This window comes from Girardinichthys multiradiatus, chromosome 6, assembly GCF_021462225.1.
Source record: "Girardinichthys multiradiatus isolate DD_20200921_A chromosome 6, DD_fGirMul_XY1, whole genome shotgun sequence".
Taxonomy (NCBI): domain Eukaryota; kingdom Metazoa; phylum Chordata; class Actinopteri; order Cyprinodontiformes; family Goodeidae; genus Girardinichthys; species Girardinichthys multiradiatus.
This window is the reverse complement of record NC_061799.1, coordinates 30,785,055-30,810,596: the sequence shown is the minus strand read 5'-3', so window position 1 is coordinate 30,810,596 and position 25,542 is coordinate 30,785,055. Positions and strand designations below refer to the sequence as shown.

The 25,542-nt window shown below is 37.7% G+C and overlaps 1 protein-coding gene across 4 annotated transcripts in view; it reads left to right on the top strand.

Annotated features, from left to right (window-relative positions):
- The window catches only part of rgs20 (regulator of G protein signaling 20), a 28,954-nt gene extending 7,755 nt beyond the window's left edge, over positions 1-21,199 (top strand). For 2 of the 4 annotated variants that reach the window (XM_047367768.1, XM_047367767.1), the window contains exons 2-5: positions 9,554-9,720; positions 12,885-12,959; positions 13,054-13,288; positions 17,674-21,199. In XM_047367768.1, coding sequence (XP_047223724.1) covers positions 9,557-9,720; positions 12,885-12,959; positions 13,054-13,288; positions 17,674-17,862 — 663 coding nt within the window. In that variant the 5' untranslated portion in view covers positions 9,554-9,556 and the 3' untranslated portion in view covers positions 17,863-21,199. Of the gene's footprint in view, positions 1-279; positions 340-6,710; positions 6,840-9,553; positions 9,721-12,884; positions 12,960-13,053; positions 13,289-17,673 lie in introns of those variants that run through there. The other 2 variants (XM_047367766.1, XM_047367769.1) reach the window with 2 other exon arrangements.
- Positions 21,200-25,542: the final 4,343 nt, after the last annotated feature.

Genomic DNA, 25,542 nt, shown 5'->3' with positions numbered 1-25,542 from the left:
ATCCAGACGCCTAAGCAGTTTACAATTGATCTTTTGTGAGAATTCTAGGTATACGTTTGACAACTATTCTAAATTCAACAATCATCAAAGCAAGCCATTTCTAAGATCTAGCCCAGAATTTTTCAACAATGGTCCCCGAGGTACACTTCCCTACATGTTTTAGCATGTAGGGAAGTGTAGGGCATGCTTCAGCACACCTGATTTCAATTAATGGCTAATTAACAGGCTTTTGCTGAAGTGCAGTCATCTGAATCAGGTGTGTTAAAGCAGGGAAACCTCTAAAACCTGCAGGGCAGTGTGCCTTGAGGACCAGGGTTGAAAAACACTAATCTAGCCAAGGTAAAGCTCTATTTCCTTCCTGAAAATTGTGAGAAAATCATTCAAGCTTATATTGTGATTGTTTACACATAATTGTTCTCATAGGCAGAGGACGTGCAACAGATTTTCAACATTTTGGGAAAACCATTTATGCTTGTGTTGTGATTTGTTGTATCCTTTGTAAGGACATTAACCAGCCATCCCTTTATGCTTTGCAGCTGTTGAAAATGTTGCTAGATGATGTTTATGTTGAGCAAGGAAACAGAAGCAAACCCTGCTCTTGGCCTCCCTCCACTACCATTCTTTTTGTTAAGGCTTCATTGTTTTCCTTAAGGTTGTCAATGGACTGTCTCCATTTAATCTGTAGGATATTTTATGCAATAAAGTTTTAATAAGAATGTTGAGGTTAAATAACCAGACACAAGTAAACACAAACGTACACATGCTGCCACTATTTTGTGGTAAGGCTTACTATCCCTTCTAAGAACTACTACGAATTCTTTAGACATCTGAGTAAACCAACTTAATGATATGTGAGCTGATTAAAATTATTTAAATGACTAGGATATTGATTGTGCATTGTTAAAAGAAGCCTGACTTTAGAAAGAGCATCTTGATCAGCACACTTCAGGGAAATACTGAAATTCATTCACAGGAAAGAAGTACTTTACAGTCCAAGTCCCACATTTGCTACTGTGACAAAGCAATTTTCACCTTCAAAGACCTCACCAATGCCATGCGTGACGTCTTGATGTGTTAAAATGGCAGCCCTACAGGCCCTGTCCAGCCCCTTTCTGCATGTTGATGATGAAAGATATGCTTCTATTACTCTCTATCTATTCTGAGTCATATTAATCACACAGAAAAGACTTACTCACCTTGTCAGACACCTCGTTCATCAATCTGGTTCTTATGGCCTTATGGCCTTGTGTGCTGAGATGTGCTTACACCTTCACTTGGCATTGTGACCTCACAGGGAAAAGTGTGAGCCTTTCATGTCACAGTGACTAAGGTATCATTCATTGCTTGTGAATGTGTATGTGCAGATCTATTTGTGGGCCTTCTGTAAAATGTTTCAACGGAAGGTCACATTTGTACATCAAGAGGGAATAAGAGATGCTCAAATGCTCAGGATGCCTTTCAGTTAGGCACACCAGAAGTTATTAATTTGAAGAAGAAATAAATATATTCTTTGTCTTTGTTTAGTAAGATGACAAACCAGATTAATTATTATTTTAAAAAGACTGAAAAGTAAAACCTCTTTGTAAGAAAAGGATTCAGTTGAGTCCCTCTCTTTTGTGGTTCCTTTTACTCTGATGTGGATCTGGTGAGATTGATTTTCACGGCATCAGGAGGCACCTCTAACAAATGGCATGTCCCCGAAAGGGAACAGCATGAATGTGCTGGTGTAAATTAAGCATATAGAAAGCTGTGTCACGATGGATTTTGCAGAAGTGGCAAGAGCTGAGTGCATAGTGCCATCTTGTGATTGTACATTGTACAAGAAACAGTGTGAGCTCTAAAAGCAGTATTTATGTGAAAATGTACCTAAAAACGGGTATAGATCTCATTTGAATGACCTACATTTTTAGGCTTTAACTCTAAATCTAAAATGGAAAGTGGTTAACATAATGATATAAAAGGTATAGCCACCCGAAAATTGTTGAAAAATAGCAAAACACCATCATCAGTCAGCACATAATGTATTTATTTAATCTGCACAGAGATCATCCTGTTAGTGCTTTAGTAACAGTTACCTTGAGATGGCAGTGTTGTTCTCTACATTATCATTCTACTCGTCTGACCACCATGGGATTCAGGGCCTTTAGCCGATCTGCCCCTGCCTCTGGAACGCCCTCCCTCCTGACATCAGAAACACTGGCACTCTCTCCCTTTTCAAATACCAACTAAAAACTAATCTATTCAAACAAGCATTTTTACCCTCATCAAGCACCATGCTCCTTTTTTATTTTGTCTTCTGATTTCTTTTTATTCTTTTTTTTTTTTTTTTTTTGCTTTTACTGCTTTCTACTTTGTGATGAGACCGTGAGTGCCCTGAAAGGCGCCTTTAAATAAAATGTACTAATAATTAATATTATTATTATTTACAGGCATGTGCAGAGGATGAAACCACAAATAGCTGCCTTATAATAATCTGTAACAGAACAGGAAGAGTAAAGAGAAAAATTGGAACAGTAAACACTGAGATCTGTAGAGTCAATTATAAGGAAAGGGAAGGCAGCCTGAAATGTCTTGCTGTGTTTCCAGCAGACATAGGAGCTCTCTCATAGGCAGAGTGAGTGCAACAGATGCAGTGTTGTATATGGGATCTAGAGAACGCCCACACCCTCAAATCTCACTAATGGTTACATCAAACAGTTCAATGTATTTTGTAAATCAAATCAATCGTCAATTCATTGTATCACTACTAGCATAAAATAAAATTAGACAGCATTTTTCAGGATCTTCTACAGATTAGTGTAAAATAGTCAATAAATCAAATTAAATATGAAATGTATATAAATAAGTGTCAAAGAAAAGATAGAATCTTTTACATATATATATATATATTTTTTTTTTACTAAAAACATATATTTATGCCACTTTACACTAACAGAACAAGACAAAAACAAGCAGCAGCTGTAGAGCTTTAAAATATGAGATAAAGGGTTGCCATTTGTGAAACAAAAAACTTTCTTTTGTCCAGTTTTATTCAAAACTTTCTTCTTTCAGGTATAGCAAGGTAGAAGAGCATCTTAATGATTTTCAAGGTAGTAAAATGATACACAGAGCCATTAAAAACGAGAAAGCTATGATATCCTTTTGAGTGAGGCTTAGTGTGTAATCTTAGCAGAAGTTTGCCATTTCGACCGGTTAAGGCAGAAAGCTGTGTTGCAGTCTTGTGGTCTGACCTGGACAGAGGGTAGGGTCACTGCAATTATCTTTTCTGTTAGACCAGCACAATATATTGAATTGCAGATGTCATTGCGAAATAAATTTGTGAAATATTCCAATCTCATTGCACTTGGGTGCAATATGTGGTCATTTTATATTTCAAATGCAATGCATTCATGATCTGAATGCTAATCATACATCAAGCCAGTTTGTTGCCAACAAATGATGGAGAAGGTAAGGACATTATGATGGCAAAAATGAATGAGAAGATTGAGAAGTATTGTTTAATCATAATCAACATTGTCCTCAAATATTTAACAATAATTGAGTGATTTCGTAGTATTGTGCAGCCCCACTTTTAGTTCCTCCACTATCCTCACCAGAGCCCCTTTGTTTTCCATGCTGCAGCTTGAGTGACATGCTGAGTATGCAGTGTATCAACACACTTTTAACCACAGTTCTGTACAGGGTTGTGTTCATGAAATACTGGATGTGTAGACATGTAACTATACAATTGTGTGATTAGGAAGTATCTAAAAAGTTTAAAGTGACCCAGTAGACTGAATTACAGTACATTCCGGAAGCTGTATGTTTTCAGTACCACAGACAGCGACTGCAGGCAAAGGCTGAAGGCTTAAAGAAAAAAAATGCCGATGTATTTTCTAAATTGGATATTTTCAAAATATACTCTAAATAGTATTTACTTAAGAGAGCTTTAGGGTTAATTTGGCCTGTATTGTTATTTTCTACATCTCTTCTCTCCTAAAAGTTGAGGTAAGTTATTTAATATCATAAAACGTTCTTTCATTGTGCTATAAGCGTATCACAAAAAAATGGAATATCATTGAAAAATTCATTTATTGCTACATTTCAATAAAAAAAACATGAAACTTAGATATTACTTAGATTCAGTTTTTTTTATTGAATAACATTTAAGTTTCATGTTTTGAATTGAACTACTGAAAACAGAAAGAAGAAACTTGCATGTTAATCCATTCACAAGATAAAATTTTACATATTTTGATTCATCACGCACAGAGAGATAAATCTCAGATATTTATGTGACTCTTCTGAGGTGTGAAGAAATCCTGAACCGCTTTAATAACGGCTTTCAGCTCACCTGCATTGTTGTCTCTGATCTGCTGGCCAAGTTTGTTGGACACCAAAGCACAGGTTACCATGATGATTAACCAGGTGTTAGTACTTTTTGGCAGTGTGGGCAAGTATGGAGTCCTGTTGGAAAATGAAATCAATATCTACACAAAGCTTGTGTGTGATGGATTTTGGGTTCCATTACTGGAAGCCAGATTATGATGTCAGAAATCAGCACAACTAGGTTCCCACTGTCGCATGCCACTGGACTCACATGGCACCTTCATGACATTTTACCTGTTATCCCCCAATTTTGGTTAAGCAGAAAACAATGCATGGAGTCTTTTGCTCTACTTGATTTGGCATTAATATGTTTGGATACATGATTCTATGAACAGTCAACTTCGATAGCAAAATCTTTTTGTTGCTTGCCCTTCTTCTCTAGGCTGTCAAGGACTGTTTGCTGGACAACTGTCAAATCAACAGTCTTCCACATGATTGTGTAGGTTATGACCTTTCCAGAGTACACAATTTCTAAATTCAAAATATTTTTATTTTTTCTAGCTCTTATGTATCATTGTATTTTTCTAAAAAGCTTAGCTTTGGATTTTTATTAGCTGTGAAGAAACTCTTCATACACACATTTTATGTTTGTGTTGTTGGGGAGAGGGCTAGATTTCTCTCCTACATCTGTAACTCCGTGTCCCTATCTCGGATAAGAGGAACAGTTTAGTATTTCCTTCCACTGAACTTTCCATTATGTTGCATGGAAATGGCATTGTGTGAACAGTTAGCTTCTTTAACAATGGCCTTTTGTGGTTTTTCCTCTTTGTGGAAGCTGACGGGGACTGACTTGTGGACTACTGTAAAGTCAGTTGTCTTTACCTTGATTGTGTAGGCCATAACATGGCTACATGACATTTCTACATTACAAACCGCCTTTCTTTTTGGTTTTATGTAACGTTATTTTCTAAAAAAATATATATATATATTTTGGGTTTTCATTAGCTGTAAGTTTCATTTCATTAAAATGAGCAGAAATAAGAGCTTGAAATGTATCACTCTGTGTAATGAGTTTCACCTTTTGATTTGAATTACAGAAAGAAATTACTTTTTCGATAATATCCTAATTTACTTAGTGTAGAGCTGGACCAGCTTATTATAATTTGACACTAGCAGATGGTGTTTGTAACATTCGGTCATATACAGGTCCTTCTCAAAATATTAGCATATTGTGATAAAGTTCATTATTTTCCATAATGTCATGATGAAAATTTAACATTCATATATTTTAGATTCATTGCACACTAACTGAAATATTTCAGGTCTTTTATTGTCTTAATACGGATGATTTTGGCATACAGCTCATGAAAACCCAAAATTCCTATCTCACAAAATTAGCATATCATTAAAAGGGTCTCTAAACGAGCTATGAACCTCATCATCTGAATCAACGAGTTAACTCTAAACACCTGCAAAAGATTCCTGAGGCCTTTAAAACTCCCAGCCTGGTTCATCACTCAAAACCCCAATCATGGGTAAGACTGCCGACCTGACTGCTGTCCAGAAGGCCACTATTGACACCCTCAAGCAAGAGAGTAAGACACAGAAAGAAATTTCTGAACGAATAGGCTGTTCCCAGAGTGCTGTATCAAGGCACCTCAGTGGGAAGTCTGTGGGAAGGAAAAAGTGTGGCAGGATCACTTCATGCTTCCATCTGCTGAAAAGCTTTATGGAGATGAAGATTTCATTTTTCAGCACGACCTGGCACCTGCTCACAGTGCCAAAACCACTGGTAAATGGTTTACTGACCATGGTATCACTGTGCTGAATTGGCCTGCCAACTCTCCTGACCTGAACCCCATAGAGAATCTGTGGGATATTGTGAAGAGAACGTTGAGAGACTCAAGACCCAACACTCTGGATGAGCTAAAGGCCACTATCGAAGCATCCTGGGCCTCCATAAGACCTCAGCAGTGCCACAGGCTGATTGCCTCCATGCCACGCCGCATTGAAGCAGTCATTTCTGCCAAAGGATTCCCGACCAAGTATTGAGTGCATAACTGTACATGATTATTTGAAGGTTGACGTTTTTTGTATTAAAAACACTTTTCTTTTATTGGTCGGATGAAATATGCTAATTTTGTGAGATAGGAATTTTGGGTTTTCATGAGCTGTATGCCAAAATCATCCGTATTAAGACAATAAAAGACCTGAAATATTTCAGTTAGTGTGCAATGAATCTAAAATATATGAATGTTAAATTTTCATCATGACATTATGGAAAATAATGAACTTTATCACAATATGCTAATATTTTGAGAAGGACCTGTATGTTAAAGGACCTGCACTGTTAACCTGTGCCATACTGTCCGGGTTTACTCTTTTCACTGGGCTACTACGAGTTGGAGAGGAGACGCATGCGTACTGACCTGAAGCAGCCGGTCGGAGGAGAGGAAAAAAAGCCTTATGTTCCATCGGATGTAATCAAGGCAAAGAATTCCCTCTTCTCGTGGTGCATACATGGTGAAATTGTAAGTACTGGAGGTAAACTGCTGTATCTTTGCAGGTGGCATTTTGTGGTTGGAGCGTTTGAGGTCGTTTTTTTTTTTTTTTTCTTTAACAGCATGTCATTAACAGATCTAGGCAGCATCTTTTCGGTGGTTGTCCAGGGCGATGAAGCTCTACGGTTCTTCATGGGGGCACTTTCAACTGATGTGATGCGCGACTCACCAGTGCATTGTTTTATCATTATTATTAATATTATATTTTCTGCTGCTAAATCGGTAAGGGGACATTTTATTCTACGGTCTCGTTTCAAGGCTTGATGGAGAACATTGGTTTAGTTTGAATTATCATGGTTAATGCGTTCAATGGAAATGACCCCCCCGTTCCATTCTCGATATAGCTGTTGAGTCAAACCCTAGCGTAGTGCTACTGTGCCAGCTTTGAAGTACACCAAATACCTAATGCGTAAAAATGTACCCTTTGGCAAGACGCACGACGTCTGAGGGCTGATGCCAGCTCGGGTATCTGGGAGAAAAACGCGGATCCATTTTAGAAATGGCTAAATGGTGTTGTATTCATTGAAAGGGATGTAAAAGAACGATGCTGCGTTATAGATCTGCAAGCTGCGCCTTCAGCACCCCCACCCCCACCCCTCTACCATATACCAAAATCTTTACACATATTTTAAAGCATCGTGTCTTGTGGCAGGTAGTGTACGGGTGATGAGACTGCTTTGTTACATAAATGATCTGACAGGATTTGGCAGAGTCTGACCCGGTGATGACACATTGTTAGAATAAGCTCACATTGTAAGAGCCTAAGCCTGTCTGTGCCTGTAAACCGACGGGATTCTTGTGCATTGGCCAGATATCCATACTCACAATTAGAAGAGGAATGCCTCATGTAGCCTCCATGAATGTAGCCTATATAACTAGAGCTGGCCCAAGGCATTAGCAAAGCCAGTGTCAGGTTAGGGTCCCCCGTACCAGCAGGGGGCTCCCAAGAGGAGAGATTTGAAACTAAGATAATTGCTTTGCAATAATAGCACAACCATACACTACTCTTTATAAATCATTATGTTTTTTATAAAATTGTAGTTGATCAGGGAAGATAGCTGGCCACGTATAGTTTCAGATCATGCAGGTGGGATCATTTAAACCAAAAACCACTGGTTTCCAACTCACAGGCTTTACAAGAGAAATACATGCAAAAAATGTGAGGGGAATTTACTATTTAATTTGCCAAGTTGTGGCACAGTCCTCATGCAGACTGTCCAAATGCATTCAATGCTTCATCTACATAAAATGTTTTTGAGTGCCATCCTCAACTATATTCTGCACCTGACTTACTCTCTAAAGACTCTAGACTTGACTTGTACTCGTGGTTTGGGGATTGAGTCTCACCAGTCTTTATCTCAGCTAATCATAGGTGAAAGAAAGCCTGTAGATGAAGATAATTATAGTAAATGATTAATGTTGTCCCCTCTGAGTTACTGTAAGTATACAAATGGCCGGTTGTCACGGTAACATCACAAAAGGAGCAATATCTATGGGTTCCAAGCAATCTTTCACACCAAAATGCAAATGTTGTAAAAAGAGTTAACATTGAGTTCTTTTGCTCTTAGGCTATAGTGTCATAACACTAACAAATTCTGATTCGTCCAAATAAAAGCACTTACTGTTCTGTTTATTCAGAAAATGAGTATTATTTATTATTCACTCAACACGTTGTTCCTCACTTTTTACTTATTCATTTACAATGTTCCTTGGAAAATGTGTGCCGTTTAAAAGATAAAACAATGTGTTATAAATCTGTAGGGAACAAACAGCTGGTTAGAAATGAGATTTAGTGAAATATTACTGATGAATGAAGCTTTAAAAGAAGAAAATAACAAAAGCCCTTTCGGCACCAGAGGAAATGGCATTCCTCCAGTGTCCAGCAGTACACGCCAGCACACGATTTAGTAAAATAACATCAGGTGCACTGTATTATTTAAATGCTATTGTGAGCCTGTCTCTCTTTATTCTTTGATATTATGGGTGCCTTCTTACATCTTTTACATCTGCAAGCTTTGTGCTATTTTAACCATTTAAATATCAAAACCTTCAGCTTTTCTGTGGACTTTACAGCAGAACATTTTGATTACAGTTCATTTAAATGTGTTTCATTGAAACAAATAGAAAATATCCAGCATACTTCAAAAACTTTTTGAAACTTTTCAAACTTAAATGCCCCACATTCTTTCAGCTTAAAACTTTAAACAGACCACGAGATATTGTGCTCTTAAATTTCAGCTTTTTCATATGTCATATTTCATAAGTTTTATGAAATTTCAGTTGCTGTTCAGGGAAGTTTTAACAATAAGGTGGTATCATCGCCACATTTACTTTTGCTATTTAGAAACCTTTCTAAACAAACTCTTCCTAATCCTATAAATTTCACTCTTCATTAACCATCAGAAAAGTATTTATGAGTGTTTAAAAAATTTGTTTTTCTTTTAAAAGTGGTGGCAAAAATGGGTTGAATGTCATAATTTCACACTACCATCTTCTCTACTGCCAGTTTACAGCATCACACCCAGTGCTGCCCTTGCTACACTTGTTACACAGGAACTGAATTCCATCACAGTAATGCATTGCAGGCCAAGAGCTTTTCTTGCAAGATAAAATCTCAGTTACATATTATTCCTATCATCAACACTCCAAACCACTCCCCCCTCCCCACCTCTCACTGACTGTAGCCCATGGGATCAGAGCGGATGGAGATGCGAAAGAGGCAGATGTCGGTGCAGCAGGAGTTGGCAGCGGGGGGAACTGCACCGACCCAGCAGGACCAGCCGAGCCAGGCCAACCCGCGAGGCTCCAACGCGTGTTGCTTCTGCTGGTGCTGCTGCTGTAGCTGCTCCTGGTAGGTCTTCCACCAACCGAGAACTCACTTGCTGAGGCGCAGCGTGGCCGACATTGCTGCATGCAAGACGCCACAGCCTGAGCGAGTGTGTCTCAAAAGCAGGCCTCAGTTCTGTTTTACACTCTTGACAAATTTGCATATGATCAGTGGATGTCAGTGTAGCAGCAGCATCCTCATTACATTCAGGAAAGCCTGAACGTCATCTTCATGTGCACGTCTGTGTAAGCTCTTCACTTGTCTGCAGCTTTATATTCCAATTGATGCATTTGGAACAGTAAAATCAGAATTAATTTAAATTATTAGTAATGATCACATTTTATTCAATTACTTTTAGTATTTGCATATTTAGACGTACAGTAAAAACAAAGTTACTCTGTCAAATGCTGTGAGACAGGTACTGTACCAGCTTTTAATTTCTTCCTTTCATTTTATAACACCTAATTACAAGACTTGATAAAAGATCATTTATTACAATCCTACATATATACTCATAACAAAATATCTATGTTGCGCATTTGACATTTGACGTAATGACAGATATATGGTGATGACAAAGAAATTATGTCATGCTACTTTGTTGGTGAGCAGCTTACATCGCTCACCATCGGCATGATTAGCCTTAATTTTGGGCCTTTAATGATGCATTTGGGCTGTTGTTGTTTTCAGGATTAAATGCTTATACAACATTAATGGATTTCAAAAATAAGAATTGGCTGCACAACTTACTGCAGACCTTCTCAAATAAAAACCTGGTTAAATTATGTATACAGGCTCAAATATAAACATATATTCCCATAAACAATTTGTTAAATGCTCTTTAGCAAGTTGCAGAGAAACTGCTACGGGCTTTGGTAAAAATCAACAGGCTTCTAGCTTCATTCTAGCTGGATGTCAGACCATTTATCTTATCAGAAATAATGCAGCTCATTTTAATTTGTTGGTTTCCTGGCACCAGCCCAGCTTTTAAGCATGGTCCATACATTTTTAATATGTTGAGGTCAGAACCATTCCAGAAGCTAGATGTCAGCCTGTTTTATCCATTTAACTTTTTACAGGTTTTCAAACACCTGTGAAAACTGATTGTTAAAACATCCAATTATGTTCAAGTTTCAACTATCTAGCCCATACTGTCACTATTAAATGTCAGCAACTTGCTTTGGATGATCGGGAACAACCCAGAAGCCACCAAAACTTGAGCCTATCATAAACTGGAAGCTGCTAGAACACCAGTTTCACTGCCCGTCAGAGCTACACAATACTTAGAATCACAATCTTCAATGCAGTATCAGCTTTCGCAATATACCAATCGCAAAGGACTATTTGGATGCAATATTTGAACATTATATTGAAAGTGTCACAAATTCTCATTGTGCATGCCAATAATAATAAAATAACTTATCTGGCCAGTTGGATGATCTGTAACTGCCATTGATGCACACATAACTGTATTTTTAAGTGAATAATAATAATAATGATATTGCTGCTGAGATACAGCACCTCTTCTTCCAGGGAGATCAGGTCAAGATGTCAGCATACATATAACCTAAAAGGCAGGAAGTAAGCAATTCTAGAAGTTAATACAAGATTAAAAACACATATATTTTGTTTGCCTATTTAATTAGAGTTGAATGTTTTCAATTATTTTTATTGTTACGGTGAGCATAAATAAAGGTTAAATATAAAAAAAAGATGGTATCAAAGTAGGTATGAAAGCTTTATAAGGACCCTTAAAATATCAACAGAAGGAAGAATCTCAAGGCTGAAGATATTTTAAAGCTGATTAGAAATATTTGCAGCACGCCAACTGTTTTCAGACTAGTAACATTTAACAGTATTTTTTGAGTGGACCTTGTATCATAAAAACCTTGTATCATAAAAACAGATGCAATACCTCAGAGAAAGTGATGGGAAAATTGTAAGGATGGAAAAGAAATAAGATTATGAACAAAATCATTATATTATGTAACAACATTGCAATTACTACTTATTAATTATTTCCCAATGTAGACTAGCTCTACTGCCAGTGAAGTGGGTTTTACATCACCATACACTGAGAGGGTGCTCACTAGGAAAGAAGACTCAGCTCACCAATCAAAAGCCTTGAGATCGACTGAAGTTTTCAGCTGCCCACCAGGAAAACCACTAAGGGCAATTTAGAGTGGCAAATTAACTTAACATGCATTGTAATTGTTGGGGGAAACTGGAGTACCAGGAGAGAACCTACACATTTACGAGATAATTTACAAACTGTGCGCAGGTTAATATTTGAACACAGGGTCTTCCTGCCACAAAACAACAGTGCTAATAACTGCACCACTGTGCACCCCAAGCCAAATATCTTTTAGTGAAATGATTTATGATCAAATGAAGACTGAGCTAAATGCCTACAGTGACCATCTCTGAAGTCAGGGTGAGGCTTTCAACCCTAAAAATACTGTACAAGCTATCCAGCATGGTACTGGTACCATCGTGAGGTTGTAAGTGTGTGTTAAGCTACCAGCAGTACTGATGCATTACACAATGTGGTAAGAACAAAGGTGGACTATGTCAAAGTTTGTTATTTCCCATTCAAATGTACAGATGATTTAAATGTGGATGCAGTTGGGTGTTCCAGCAGGACAGTGATCCCAAAGGAACATCAGAACTTGTATAATCCAACTAAATATTTGTGAACTATACCTTTTTATAACCAGGTATTTTTTTTTTGAAACAAATCAATTTAAATAAACTCTAATTTCTAATAATAAGAGTGGTCAGACATCCAGTCAGAAACGTATTTATAATGGAAAAAACTGTGGATACTCCTCAACTTGCTATTGGACTTTTAACCAAATATATGTGGGGGTGTATGCAAATATTTGAGTCAGCATGTACATGTGTGTGGATTTGAAAGAATCAGCAATAAATTCAAACTTTTATCATCGTACCACCCTGAAAAAATAAGGAATGCGACATTCATGCCAATGGTGAGTGTATATAAACTTATTGGCACTTTATGGTATACTGTAGATGTATAGTGTAACGCCATATATATGTTGGGGATGAATGAAGAAACCATCTATATTGTTGGGATCATTTGTACCACCTAGATACAAAATAATTTCCATGGCCATAGATGTAAAATCGATATTTCTCGCCAAGGTTTTTGTCTCTGTTTTCAACAGGAATGAAGACAGGGATGAAAGAAATCGAAAGGCATCATATGACGTCAAAGAAGGGACCTCAGACTGTGAAGACTGGTCAGCCCAAATCTCTTAATAACAACGCCTGACAAATAAAACATTTTATCTGATGTTAAAGTGTCTTGCTCCCATGTTCTCATATTCTTTTCAGCCCGAAACCCACACTGGAGGAGGTGCGCACATGGGGGCAGTCGTTTGATAAGCTGATGTGCTGTCCAGCGGGGAGGAACTCTTTCCGCCAATTTCTTCGTACCGAGTTTAGTGAGGAGAACATGCTGTTTTGGCTCGCATGCGAGGAGTTCAGCAAAGAGACCAATAAAAGTGTGATCGAGGAGAAGGCCCGGCTCATCTACGAGGACTACATCTCCATTCTCTCACCGAAAGAGGTGTGGGACTTCTACTGATTTATTTTTGTTAAGATATGGTTTGTTTGAAGGGCGAAACCTTATGATGTCTGAGTTGAATGAGAATATCAATGTCACTTGTTTCTGTGGTGAACCTTCAGCCACTTAGCTTAGATTTGCACAAAATGTTGCTCTACACTGCAGGTAATAACGTCCATCATTATGGAGAGTCGTTTCAGTCAAAATTAAATAAATAAATCAATACTGCTATTGATAAATTCTTGATAAATATTCCATGAAACAAATAAATTTCCCCATGAAATAAAACAAAATAATTATGTTAAAAGAAATGTTCATCTTTCATCTTTTATTTAATTCATGTTAAGATTTATTTAATTTACTTAAATATTTATTTATTTATTTCATAATGCAGTTTTATTTTGTGACACTTTTATTGTGTAAAGCTACTTAACGTATTTCAGTGACTTTTACTTTTTCATTTTAAGCTCTTTTTATTTCATGTTCTAATATTTAAATGAGGGGTGGAGTTTTATCTATGGGGCGGCGCTGGGACAGCAGGACCGAGCTCAATTCGTGGCTGTGCAGAAGCATGCCGCTGCTTTCTAGAAGACAGCATGCCGGAGGGAGCCAGGGGATTCTGCAAGGATGCCAGAGGGTGCCAGACCGGCCGTAAAAGCCTGCCACGGCGGTTCCTGCTGTTTTTGTGGAAGCTATTTGTGCAATAAGTCTTCGTCATCCTTTCAGCACGTCATACATACACATAGTGCTATTTATTTTCCATCCAAGTAAACGCAGCCACCTTATGTCATGGGTCTAACGCTGTTTATTAAATAACAACCAATAAAGACATCGTCATTTAAAAGTAACAGCCTATAACAATAATGAGTTCCCGTTTGCCGACAATCAGCATTGGTTTCTACAAAAACAGCGGCAACCGCCGTGGCAGGCTTTTACGGCCGGAGCTAGGAGAGCGAGTCAGGGGATTCCTCGCAGAATCCCCTGACTCGCTCCGGCATGCTTCTGCCGGCCACTGCCACGAATTGAGCTCGGCCCTGCTGTCCCAGTGCGGCCCCACAGATAAAACTCCGCCCCCTCATTTGAATATAAGAACATGAAATAAAAAGAGCTTAAAATGAAAAACGGGGTTAAAAAGTAAAAGTCACTGAAATACATAAAGTAGCTTTACAAAATAAGTGTCACGAAATAAAACTGCAGTATGAAGTAAATAAATAAATAAATAGTTAAGTAAATTAAATAAATATTTAAGTAAATTAAATAAATCTTTAAATTAATTAAATAAAATAAGATGAAATTTCCTTTTAACATATTTATATAGTTTTATTTCATGGGGATATTTATTTATTTCATGGAATATTTATTAATAATTTATCACAGAAGTATTTATTTATTTATTTAATTTTGAATGAAACTGCTCTCCATACATCATGTCTATACTCATGTGTTTAATTAAACTCTTGCTCTGTTACACTAATTCAATAAATGAACTAACATTTTAATCAGAACTTATTGAACATGCTACAAGGTTGCCAACTTCTGGAAATTGTTAAGAAAAACACGTGAGCTGTACCTTTTCATATAGTATTTAGCTGTAACCATTTGGCACATGCTTTATAAAGATTTATAAAGATTAATTTAGGAATAGGTTTGGGTTTTAGGTGGGGAGTGTTGTGTGGTTGTACAGGTCCTTCTCAAAATATTAGCATATTGTGATAAAGTTCATTATTTTCCATAATGTAATGATGAAAATTTAACATTCATATATTTTAGATTCATTGTACACTAACTGAAATATTTAAGGTCTTTTATTGTCTTAATACGGATGATTTTGGCATACAGCTCATGAAAACCCAAAATTCCTATCTCACAAAATTAGCATATCATTAAAAGGGTCTCTAAACGAGCTATGAACCTAATCATCTGAATCAACGAGTTAACTCTAAACACCTGCAAAACATTCCTGAGGCCTTTAAAACTCCCAGCCTGGTTCATCACTCAAAACCCCAATCATGGGTAAGACTGCCGACCTGACTGCTGTCCAGAAGGCCACTATTGACACCCTCAAGCAAGAGGGTAAGACACAGAAAGAAATTTCTGAATGAATAGGCTGTTCCCAGAGTGCTGTATCAAGGCACCTCAGTGGGAAGTCTGTGGGAAGGAAAACGTGTGACAGAAAATGCTGCACAACGAGAAGAGGTGACCGGACCCTGAGGAAGATTGTGGAGAAGGGCCGATTCCAGACCTTGGGGGACCTGCGGAAGCAGTGGACTGAGTCTGGAGTAGAAACATCCAGAGCCACCGTGCACAGGCGTGTGCAGGAAATGGGCTACAGGTGCCGCATTCCCCAGGTCAAGCCACTTTTGAACCAGAAACAGCGGCAGAAGTGCCTGACCTGGGCTACAGAGAAGCAGCACTGGACTGTTGCTCAGTGGTCCAAAGTACTTTTTTCGGATGAAAGCAAATTCTGCATGTCATTCGGAAATCAAGGTGCCAGAGTCTGGAGGAAGACTGGGGAGAAGGAAATGCCAAAATGCCAGAAGTCCAGTGTCAAGTACCCACAGTCAATGATGGTCTGGGGTGCCGTGTCAGCTGCTGGAGTTGGTCCACTGTGTTTTATCAAGGGCAGGGTCAATGCAGCTAGCTATCAGGAGATTTTGGAGCACTTCATGCTTCCATCTGCTGAAAAGCTTTATGGAGATGAAGATTTCATTTTTCAGCACGACCTGGCACCTGCTCACAGTGCCAAAACCACTGGTAAATGGTTTACTGACCATGGTATCACTGTGCTCAATTGGCCTGCCAACTCTCCTGACCTGAACCCCATAGAGAATCTGTGGGATATTGTGAAGAGAACGTTGAGAGACTCAAGACCCAACACTCTGGATGAGCTAAAGGCCGCTATCGAAGCATCCTGGGCCTCCATAAGACCTCAGCAGTGCCACAGGCTGATTGCCTCCATGCCACGCCGCACTGAAGCAGTCATTTCTGCAAAAGGATTCCCGACCAAGTATTGAGTGCATAACTGTACATGATTATTTGAAGGTTGATGTTTTTTGTCTTAAAAACACTTTTCTTTTATTGGTTGGATGAAATATGCTAATTTTGTGAGATAGGAATTTTGGGTTTTCATGAGCTGTATGCCAAAATCATCCATATTAAGACAATAAAAGACCTGAAATATTTCAGTTAGTGTGCAATGAATCTAAAATATATGAATGTTAAATTTTCATCATTACATTATGGAAAATAATGAAGTTTTTCACAATATGCTAATATTTTGAGAAGGACCTGTATATGCAGTTTAAATTCCAGCTAACCCAGGCTGACAGATTTTATGGGCCTGTCAAAACATTCTATTGCTGCTGCATTGCCTCTCGGAGACAACATATTTACAGCACTGTTGCAGACTTTATCCAAGTGCTGCTCAAATGTTGCAGCAATGAGCAGTTAGTAGAAGTAATTGATCTCATGCTACACTTTGCAGATTCTCTGTTTGCACTTATGAAGATTCACAGTTTGTTTTACAAAATACACTTAATTTCCATGATAAAACATGTTTAAATGTGCCAACATATGTGACAGATAAGATGAAGATATCTTAAAGGGGTGACTTAAGAATATGTACTTTTATATTTTGCAAAATTTGTCCTAAGCAACATTTTGCATATTTTAAAGGTTACAACATTGTTTTGTTAAATGTAACTAAATAGAATCTCCAGTGCTGAGAAAAAATTATTTGACCCCTTACTGATTGATTCAGTTTTTGCTTTATGTCACTTAAATGCTTCAGTTAATCAAACAAAATTTTATATCACACAAAGATAACCGGATCAAATCTAAAATCAGTTTTCAAATGACGATTGTATTTATTCAGGCTGAAAAGCTGTCCAAACAACCTTATATGAAAAACTAATACCCTTCCTGTGTAAAATCACGAATGAGCTGTGATTAACCACGTTTTGGATAGGTGAGTTCAATTTCACACTCAGACCTGTAGACTCAAAATTTTCCTTAAAAAGAATCTGTCTGACAAAACGAAGTAGGCTAAAAAAATCTCTGAAAGTAATGTACTATGCACAAATCTACATAAATGATTGCCACGTCTATGCCACTCTGTTTTTTGCCTTTACTTCATACTAAAGAAAAATAAGAAAAGAAGAAAAATTGGGGTCAGTCTATTAATTGAGAAACAGAATTTTACATTTTCCTATTGTATGAACTACACAACACTTATGGCTTACATTAGCATTAAATAATAGCCTAAAGCTGAGGTGGTTGCTTCATGCATAATTTTTATTAGAAAATTAAAAATCTAATTTCTCACATGTTTGTCACTCAAAAACAGAACATTCTGTTCTTCCTGACATTGTTTTTTTCTCAACTTCCAGGTGAGTCTTGACTCCCGGGTGCGCGAAGTGATTAACAGGAACATGCCGGAGCCCACCTTGCACACGTTTGACGATGCCCAGTTGCAGATCTACACGCTAATGCAAAGAGACTCGTATCCCCGCTACTTGAACACCCCAGCATACAAAAACCTGCTCAACACTCTGTCAGAGCAGTCCCCCGAATCTTAGGGTGGCGACAACAACCTGTGAGCTTTTAACCCTTTTTGCCCTTTCTTAGACCTTGAATCCCCCACTACCCAGCCAATCCTTATCCCCCAGTTTTTGAAAAAATAAATAAATAAAAAATCAGTGTGATCAGTGTAGGATTACATGAGCCAGGCCTCGGGCCCCGGCCCCACCCAGGGATCTCAGCGCTATTGTGATCTGCACCTGACCGAAGACACTCAGGTCTGAAAAACCTCCCGAGGGCTTGACATCACATGTACTGCTACAGATCAACATAGGAATAGACTCCAAAGGAATACGAATAACATTTTAATTCTGGTTAATTTTCTTCTTTTTTTGATAGAAATATTCTATTTTATTTGTGTTCAGAGTTTTTTATGGTCTGTTGTTTTTTTGTATGATTGTTTTTGGGGGGAAATGATTCCTACTGTAGACTATATATACATATATATTTATGAGTTTGTAAATAGTTCAAATGAAATTGTGGGTATTTTATGTGAAAACGCCTGGTTCTATTTACTGCGTATGAAAATCAAAGCTCAAGTCAATGCTACACATTAGCTTGACTTGCAGGCAGCTTTGTGGGGTACTGTTTTAGTTTTTATTCTTATTTGGTTTCACTTGGTTTTGTTTTTAACCTCACACTTTAGTACCTGAGGCAGCAACTTGGCAACTCCAGTTCTTGCACAACCTGTGCATGGTATAAAATACTGTATGTATGGTTACCAGAGAAGTGATAGGGTGCAAAAAACAAAAATTAGTAAAAATGAAGAGTGTTTAACCTCTATCAATTACTTATGTGAGACAATGTTTTTTTTTTTAGATACTATTGTTACACATTGCACACCTCATAGGTCTATGAAAGATTTATTGGTGTACGATTTGAAGCTAAATAAGTAGATTTTACAAGAAAAAGTATTTTATTTAATTTAATTTAATACTATTCCATGACAAAACAAAATTTCAAATAAAATTTAACAATTGTGATGAAAATAACACAGAAAATTAAGACATTTTAATTAAGATATTTTATTTTATGGGTCTGCAATTTTCCAATAACTTTTCAAGGTTTTCTTGATAAATACTAATAATTTCCTGATAAGTATATTCTTTGCATTTAAAAAAAGGGAATTAGACATAGAAGTGAACAAACAACAATGATATATATATATATATATATATATATATATCCAAAGAAATATATCCTTATTTTCACAAGTCTTACCTGTAACTGTTTTTAGACTTGTAGCTCAATTATATGTATTAAATGAAGAAATCTGTAAAAAAAACAAAAAAGAAAAAACAAGCATGGCAGCCATAAATGCTGCTGAAAGTTGCCAAACAATGATGATGTTATGTTTGGGGCATCGATGGACACAAGTCCATCAAAGAGGAAACTAGTGATAGCACAGGCTCCAGCTGAAATTTGAGTTGTGTCCATTTTTCAGTTAACAGGATAAAATTAACATAAATTTGGTCTGAGAGCTGTAGCCTGGAGACCTAACAAACCAGCACCCAACAGAGGTCTTTAAATTGCTATATGGTAAGCCCAGTGTGTCTGTAAATCACCACAGCCAGGAATTCTTAATTAACACTAAAATTCTGGCAACATTCAGTTAGACGTTGTAATTTGTGCCCCAGTTCTGACAAGCATTGTTGCTCTGATGCCCGTTTTTCTAAACAACTTTCATCAGAATAAATTATATTACGAGGCCATGCAGTGATTGGTAAAGTTTCATTTTTCTCCACATAGTCAATCCATAATTTATGTATGAGGATTTAACTGCACTATAGTAATGTAGCTATCAAAATGTTATTCCCAGGAGGCTGTCACACCATCCTTCCTGTCTGTGTTTACTACCACGAAGCTCATTCGAGTTTCCTGCATATATGAGCTACATCCTTTTTCGGTCTCTCCAATAAACAGCCACACAGCCATTAGACATATTTCTGTTAAGAAGGTATTTCTTGTCATGAAAACAACCCAGGATCTGTCTACAGCCATATAGACTAGCAGACTTAAAACCAGTCCCATTTCAAAAGCCACGTCATAATTTATAGACTTATTGCAGTGTGGGGTTATGAGTTCCAGCATCACCCTTCATTCTCCCTGTGGTTGGCAAAATAGGCATATTCCTGTATTGAAGCAGAGCATGAAACTCAAATACATTCTGAGAACCGAATGTAAAAAGTCAAAATTGCAAAAAGCTGTTGTACACATGAATACTTTAACCATCTAAGATTTCATTCAAGGTGTTAACTGATGAGACGCACCATGGTGCACCTAATGTTTCATGATGACGTTTATCTGACATGATAAAACAGCTTTGGCTTTTGCTGCTTATTAACTGATTAAGTAAAGAGCAAAAATGAAATTATTATATTAGCAACAATTAACATAAAACTTTAAAGTTTGTCTAAGGAACATGCAGGAAAGTAATGAGAAATTACAGACCTGTTAGTAAAGCATCTAATATGAGATTGATCATAAATAAATTATATATATATATATATATATATATTTAAAAATGTATATAAAATATTATAGTCTGACCTGATGGTAGGGGGTCCTGCCAGGTTAGCAGAAACACCAAAGCTATCATGTAAACTGTGTTCATATGTTTAAAGAGAGTGTTGACTAAAATTGGAGTTGCCAAGTGATTAATACTTATAGTATCTAATTTTATTTGAATTACTTTGTTGCCTCACATTGTGTCACTCAAAGACAAGATCCTCACATGGGGAAGTGCCTTGACATTCAGTTTTCTGACATCTTTCTCATGGGCAACAGTTGTTTGCTGACTTGTGCCGTAAGGTTGTTCACTGGAGCATGACTCCAGCTTTACTGAAAATTGTCCCTCTCATTGGCCAAAATATCTCATGCGTTTGGTCCCAATTCCTCAGTCGTGAGGACTTCGGTTGATGGTAACAGGAAGAAGCACCTATCAGTTGGCTAAAGACAGAGATCGCTGTGACCAAGAGTGAGAAGTTGGAGCTCCTCGCCAACTTGTGTGCTTCATGGTGGCACTTGTCTTAAACTCACTACATATGATGTGCAATTTGAGCAGATGGGTTACATTGCGCAGACCAACCTCAAAACAATCTAAGCCAATGGTTTGGAGTGATGCCTATAAATGTTGTTTCTTCTGTTTACTATATGAAATGTGTTATTTTGTGCTGATTTTACATTTGAATTTTGACATTTTTCAAAAAACAAATAATGTGAATGTTTACAGTATGGTTTAATTTTATTTATTGCTTTGGTTTTCCTGCTACTCTCCAAGAAAAGAATTCACCTGTGGGCATTTCGATTGAGATAAAATAAAGCACAATAATTTTACTCATTCTTGAGTGATTGCATTAATAAACTTTGACATAATTTTATGAAGTTTATTCCTAACAGCAATTTTCAGCCAAGACACTTTAATGCTAAGACTGCAAGACATTTTTATTCTTGTTTTACATAAGCAGCAAAAAACATTTCTTTATTATTGTGTTTTCAGTGTGAATGGAATAAACATTATTTAGCGCCTCATTAAAAATGTATGTGCAATAAAGCAAACCACAACATTGTGGCTTTTCTTTCTGCCATTCAATAGTTCTGTTCCTGGTTGGTTTCACTGTGCAGGAGCAGTGCTGAAACTCAATCTGCAGTTCGCTCCAAGTTAGCCGTATTATCTTTTCAGTGCATTTTTGTGATGTGAACACAAGCCTTCGTTGACTTCTCCCACTAAGTTGGAATTCTTTTGGATTACAGGTCCTTCTCAAAATATTAGCATATTGTGATAAAGTTCATTATTTTCCATAATGTCATGATGAAAATTTAACATTCATATATTTTAGATTCATTGCACACTAACTGAAATATTTCAGGTCTTTTATTGTCTTAATACGGATGATTGTGGCATACAGCTCATGAAAACCCAAAATTCCTATCTCACAAAATTAGCATATTTCATCCGACCAAAAAAAGAAAAGTGTTTTTAATACAAAAAACGTCAACCTTCAAATAATCATGTACAGTTATGCACTCAATACTTGGTCGGGAATCCTTTTGCAGAAATGACTGCTTCAATGCGGCGTGGCATGGAGGCAATCAGCTTGTGGCACTGCTGAGGTCTTATGGAGGCCCAGGATGCTTCAATAGCGGCCTTTAGCTCATCCAGAGTGTTGGGTCTTGAGTCTCTCAACGTTCTCTTCACAATATCCCACAGATTCTCTATGGGGTTCAGGTCAGGAGAGTTGGCAGGCCAATTGAGCACATTGATACCATGGTCAGTAAACCATTTACCAGTGGTTTTGGCACTGTGAGCAGGTGCCAGGTCGTGCTGAAAAATGAAATCTTCATCTCCATAAAGCTTTTCAGCAGATGGAAGCATGAAGTGCTCCAAAATCTCCTGATAGCTAGCTGCATTGACCCTGCCCTTGATAAAACACAGTGGACCAACACCAGCAGCTGACACGGCACCCCAGACCATCACTGACTGTGGGTACTTGACACTGGACTTCTGGCATTTTGGCATTTCCTTCTCCCCAGTCTTCCTCCAGACTCTGGCACCTTGATTTCCGAATGACATGCAGAATTTGCTTTCATCCGAAAAAAGTATTTTGGACCACTGAGCAACAGTCCAGTGCTGCTTCTCTGTAGCCGCTGTTTCTGGTTCAAAAATGGCTTGACCTGGGGAATGCGGCACCTGTAGCCCATTTCCTGCACACGCCTGTGCACGGTGGCTTTGGATGTTTCTACTCCAGACTCAGTCCACTGCTTCCGCAGGTCCCCCAAGGTCTGGAATCAGCACTTGTCCACAATCTTCCTCAGGGTCCGGTCACCTCTTCTCGTTGTGCAGCATTTTCTGCCACACTTTTTCCTTCCCACAGACTTCCCACTGAGGTGACTTGATACAGCACTCTGGGAACAGCCTATTCGTTCAGACATTTCTTTCTGTGTCTTACCCTCTTGCTTGAGGGTGTCAATAGTGGCCTTCTGGACAGCAGTCAGGTCGGCAGTCTTACCCATGATTGGGGTTTTGAGTGATGAACCAGGCTGGGAGTTTTAAAGGCCTCAGGAATCTTTTGCAGGTGTTTAGAGTTAATTCGTTGATTCAGATGATTAGGTTCATAGCTCGTTTAGAGACCCTTTTAATGATATGCTAATTTTGTGAGATAGGAATTTTGGGTTTTCATGAGCTGTATGCCAAAATCATCCGTATTAAGACAATAAAAAACCTGAAATATTTCAGTTAGTGTGCAATGAATCTAAAATATATGAATGTTAAATTTTCATCATGACATTATGGAAAATAATGAACTTTATCACAATATGCTAATATTTTGAAAAGGACCTGTATGTCCTGGAACGTACCAAAACATCTGGCTGACTTTGATTTCTCTGAATCACATCACAGATTTCAAAATCACTGATCGCCTTGTATCTTTTGAATTTTTGCTTTTATAGCATTTTCGCTTTTTCTTCAGTCCACAAACTATAGTAAAAGAGGACTATGAGTTTCTTTTTCTGCAGTAAAACCATGTCCAACCTGGATTTAAGCACAGTTTAGTCATTTGATTTTAGGCTTTTTGAAGTAACAAATGTAAATTTAGATATTATAAAAATGCTAGTAATTACTAAACCCTTTAACCATTATTATTGTTGTTGATCTGTTACTTTTGACATTCTATTAAAATATTTTCATTTTACAGCATCTGCCAATGGTTTTGGTTTTAAAAGGTACTACAATATATGCTTGTTTTTTTATTTATTTTATTTTGTGGAACTAGTGACCTTTATTCATTAGGAGCTCAACGGGAGGTCAGTGAGAAGGAAGACATGCAGTAAATGGCCTGGGCTAGGAATCAAACCCAGGACAGTTGTCATGAAGACTATAGCTTCTGTAAATGATGCACCCCTGCTCTACCACTTAGCCACATAAGGACTCACATGTGCAAATTGAGATAATCGAGTGGTTCTGTAAAACTGATTATGGTTTAGGAGGGAATAGCCACAGCAAATCTGGACCCTCAACTTAATGGCCTGGTGATGAAAAATCAAAATGGGAGCCATTTCTGTAATGTTAATACAAATTTAAACTTCATAGCAATATGTTTTTTTGGGACAGAGGTGACAGAACTTTGCTTCAATCTAATGGCATTTCTAGATTCCAACATTTTAAGGGAATTTTCCACATATAGACATTTCCAATGATGAGTTACAGTACACATTCTAGAGTTCTCTTTTTATTGGATACACCTTCCAGCAACTAGCTTCACATTGGCCAGCCATGATAGCTGGTTTAAGTCTAATAAGGTACTGTAACCCAAGAGTCAGGTAGGGTTTTTAATTTGTAATAAAACAAGGTAATACTATAGTTAAAAGTGAGAATGTGATGCCTTAATTGGAGCAGGCAAATAGCCAATGGAAATCCTGAATGAGCTGCATGGACCCACAACTTAGGTGAGAGAATCTGCCAAATCTGGAATTTATTGGAGGCTAACAGATAGCCAATGTTATGTAATGAAACCATAAAAGGTCCTGTTATGGATTTGCCACAAGCCACATAGGGGACAGAGTTAACACAGAGAAGGAATTGCACTGGACAGAAAAGTCCAAATGTTATTTTTTGCCTAGATGCAAACTGCTACATGAAATGGAAGTCTTAACACTGCACATCACCCTGAACACACTGTCCTCAGTAAAACATGGTGAAGGCTGTATCATACTGTGGGGAGACTTTTCTTTAGCTGACAAAAGGGAACCTGGTCAGAGATAAAATGAGCTAAAAAACAGGCAAATTACAGAAGAAAATCTGTAGGTTGCTGCAAACAACTTAAAACAAGTACCTTGTCCATACAACCAGATCTACAAACAGGAGTCACCAAGTCCAGTCCCGGAGAGCTACACTCCGACAACTTTTACATGCATCCCTGCTGCAACACCCATGAATGAAATGAATGACTTGTTACCAGGTCGCTGCAGAGCTGAATGACTCGCTGATGAGGGAATGCAGCCATTTGACCCAGGTGTGTTGGAGCAGGGATGCATCTAAAGGTTGCAGGTTTAAAATCGAGGCATATTCATGTGTTACAAGGGCCTAGTCAAAGTCCAGATAACAATTCATTTGAGAATCTCTGAGAAAAACAAAATTAGTAAATCCAAATTGCAGTCTCTGGATGAGCTTCACAGTTATGCACTCATTTCTTTTTCTCTAAACATTCCCAATAAAACCAAATGAAGTTGGTGGTTTTAAGTTGACCAAATCGGGAAAAGTTCAAGGTGCATAAATACATTTGCAAGATGCTCTGTGTGCAACTCTTTACCCATAAATGCTCTTCTTATTCTTGCAACGTAGTACTCCTCTGGGTTCAGCGAGGCTTGTGGAAAGGCAGCTAAGCAGCTCATCAGCACAGAGTGCTTGCACCTGGCAATTACAAAAGCTCCACGAAAGGGGGAACAATTGTGTTTTTCCTGATCCAGCCAATGACATTATCCTGTCTCTAGACAGATTAATAATATGCATACATCTCCATTCACTTTGAAGTGATGAATATTCCTCCAATCACAAAAATATACTCCCACACACTTATACAGGACGTTCATCTGCTCAGATCCTTACAGGCATTAGGACGATGTTAAAGGTTTACATAAGCAGCGGAGCATAATAAAAGACAAGTAAATAAAGGCACTCG